Source organism: Drosophila kikkawai, chromosome 3R (genome assembly GCF_030179895.1).
Source record: "Drosophila kikkawai strain 14028-0561.14 chromosome 3R, DkikHiC1v2, whole genome shotgun sequence".
NCBI classification, from domain to species: Eukaryota; Metazoa; Arthropoda; class Insecta; order Diptera; family Drosophilidae; genus Drosophila; species Drosophila kikkawai.
Genome location: NC_091731.1, coordinates 474,961 through 477,861, shown reverse-complemented (window position 1 = coordinate 477,861; position 2,901 = coordinate 474,961). Strand labels below are relative to the sequence as shown.

Here is a 2,901-nt window from a genome sequence, read left to right as displayed (position 1 = left end):
TAATTTAATATAAATTTCCATTTTTTTTAAATACCCCGTGTTCGCCCAATTGCGAACTGGCCGGTACGGCAAATTATGTTTCAAATAAAAATTAAAATGCGGACACAAAGATGGGCTTCTCAACGCTTTCGATTCCAGATTGCGAGTGATTTCACAGTTTATTAAAGCTCCTTCTTGGGCTGTTTGATTTACAAATTAATGGGTTCTTGAGTGAATGAGTAAGAGAGAGGGAGAGAGCTTTTTCGCTATATGAGCATGCAAGCTCAGCTCTATGATCTTAGGTACTAAATGTAAACATTGGGTTTCAAAGATAAGCTGCCACTGAATTGCCTGAACATCGGCCGCGTTGACAGCATGTATGCTTCAACACATAGGAATAGGTGCAAGGCGGTGAATAGACCGCTTGTATATGCCAGATTTTGTTCTGACTACAGCTACGCGAACCTTCCCATCATGTCCTGGAATGACCTCTACGACTACGCCTGTTATCCACAATTGGGGGGGAACGTTGTCTTCGTGAATCGCCACCACTGTTCCGACTTGAAGATTGTCCACGCCTTTGGTCCATTTTCCCCGCTGCTGTAGGCTCAGTAGATAGTCTCTCGACCAGTCGCTCCAAAATCGCTGTTTGATCGCTGAGACTAGCTGCCATCTCTGCAAGTACGTGAGGTTGCAGTCTGCCTTTGGCTGCGCGGATGCGGGTGGCAGCGTTGCTAGCGTTGTGCCTACGAGTAGATGCGCTGGTGTGACGACCTCTCCCTCGTTGGGACTGCCACTGTCCACGATGAGCGGCCTCGAATTTAGCACGGCTTCCACCTCCACGATGACCGTATGCAGCTCGTCCTCCTTGAGAATTGCCTTGTCCATAGCCTTCAACAAAAGGTGCTTGGCCGACTTTACGGCCGCCTCCCAAAGACCGCCAATGTGTGGCGCTCTGGGCGGGATGAATTCGATGGTGAATCGGTGTGCTGCAGCATACGACATGATGCTCTGGTTGTTGGTGCCGAAGGTTTCCATGTGCTCCTTGAGGATTCGTGCAGCACCCACAAAATTTGTAGCATTGTCGTAATAAAGTTTGACAACAGGGCCGCGGCGACCCAGAAACCTGGATAAGCGTAAAATAAATGTATTAGATGTCAAGTATTTCACGATTTCCAAATGAACAGCCTTTGATGCAAAACAGACGAACACTGCTATGTACATCTTTATCGGCAGCTTCCCACGAATTCCTAGGGAGACTTTGACTGGGCCAAACAGATCGACTCCGCTTACTTCAAAGGGTCTATTTCCCTGTAGTCGATCTTTTGGTAAATTACCCATTATCTGTGATAGAAGTTTTGGTTTGTAGTGAAAGCAATGGACGCACTGCCTTACAATGGCACTGCACTCACGGCGCGCGTTTATTAACCAGATTGATTGTCTTAAAAGTCCCACCAACGACCTTGGTCCCGCATGACTGTTGGTTCTATGTAAGTGTCTCAAATATAGATTCACAAATTTGCAATTCTTTGGCATTAGTAAGGGAAATTTAGCGTTGTGCGCAATGGGGGGGGGGTAGACGACCACCTACTCGCAGCAGGGAGAATGATGAATTCCCAAGTTGTTCCACCGAGACAAAGGGATTTAACTTTTGAATTCCCGCACGCAATTTGGCTGATTTCTCCAGCTTCACAATTTCATCTGCAAAGGCTTTCTGTTGAACCGTTTCTACTACCTTAAGAAATGCCGTTCCCAATTCGTCCGCTGACGGGCAAATTGAATTCCAAGTAGAATTTTTTTGAAGGTTAATAAATCGATAAATGTAGGATACTATGCGAACCACCTTTAGATAAGAAGATGACCTTTCTACAATATTGAGAATCGGGCTTAGCTCAGCATCGGCCGCGATAAGAGCGACGCGTGACTTTTTGAATTCTAATTCTGACTCTGTATTTGAGAGCTGAAAGTGCGAGTTTTGCGGCCAGTATTCCGCTTCTTTCTGTAAAAAACTAGGACCATTGTACCAAAACGAGGTTATTTAGCTCATCCACAGAGCATCCTCGCGACACTAAATCCGCAGGATTTTCTTTTGTTGGCACATGCCGCCAAACCGCTGATGGCACAATGTCCTGAATATAAGCAATTCGATTCGATACAAATGTAGCAAGCTGGGATGGGTGAGTTTGTATCCAGTGAAGAACTACTTCCGAATCGGACCACAGTACAACGCTTTCTACAGGAAAGTCAATAATGCTGCGAACTTCTTCCCACAGTTTAGGAATAGTTTTTGTTTTTAAAGGGGCTACTCTAGATTTTGCTGTTAATAAGTGCACAGATATCCCGCTTGGATCAACCACTCTAACATATAGGCAGCACCCATAGGCTCGTGTCGAAGCATCTGCGAACCCATGAATGTGACACACTGCTTGCTTGCTTGTTTCGACAAACCTCGGTATAGTCAACTTTTCCAACAGTCATTTTTTACTAGGTTCCACCTATTTTCAAATTCTTTGAGAACAGGATCATCCCAGTTTAGACTCAAGAGCCAAGCCTCTTGAAGAAATATTTTTGCTTCGGTTATAATTGGGCATAATAAACCCAACGGATCAAAGACAGTAGCGATAAAGGACAAGATTGATCTTTTGGTTACCAGCTGATCAGAAGATACCTTACTAACGCGGTAAACACATCAGCCTGCGGATTCCATATTAATCCAAGTGTTTTGAGGTCTTCAAGATCTCCATGTAAAATTTCTGCATTCGATTTGGTATACATATTAGTTTCACAATTCGAAGCCCATTTTGTTAGAACAAAGCCTGCAGGTTCCAATATGTTAACGAGTTCTCGACGAAGAATGATTATTTCTTCTTCTGTATCTGCTCCAGTGAGCAGATCATCAACGTAAAAATCTTTGGCAAGTGC

General features: G+C 44.5%; 1 protein-coding gene across 1 annotated transcript; it reads right to left on the bottom strand.

Moving 5' to 3' along the window:
• Positions 1–363: 363 nt before the first annotated feature.
• Positions 364–1,203, bottom strand: LOC138928990 (uncharacterized). The gene is made up of 2 exons (XM_070287396.1): positions 1,190–1,203; positions 364–1,105 (listed from the first exon to the last, which is right to left on the bottom strand). Exons 1-2 carry the CDS (start codon positions 1,201–1,203, stop codon positions 364–366), a joined length of 756 nt encoding a protein of 251 aa, XP_070143497.1.
• Between the last annotated feature and the right edge of the window lie 1,698 nt (positions 1,204–2,901).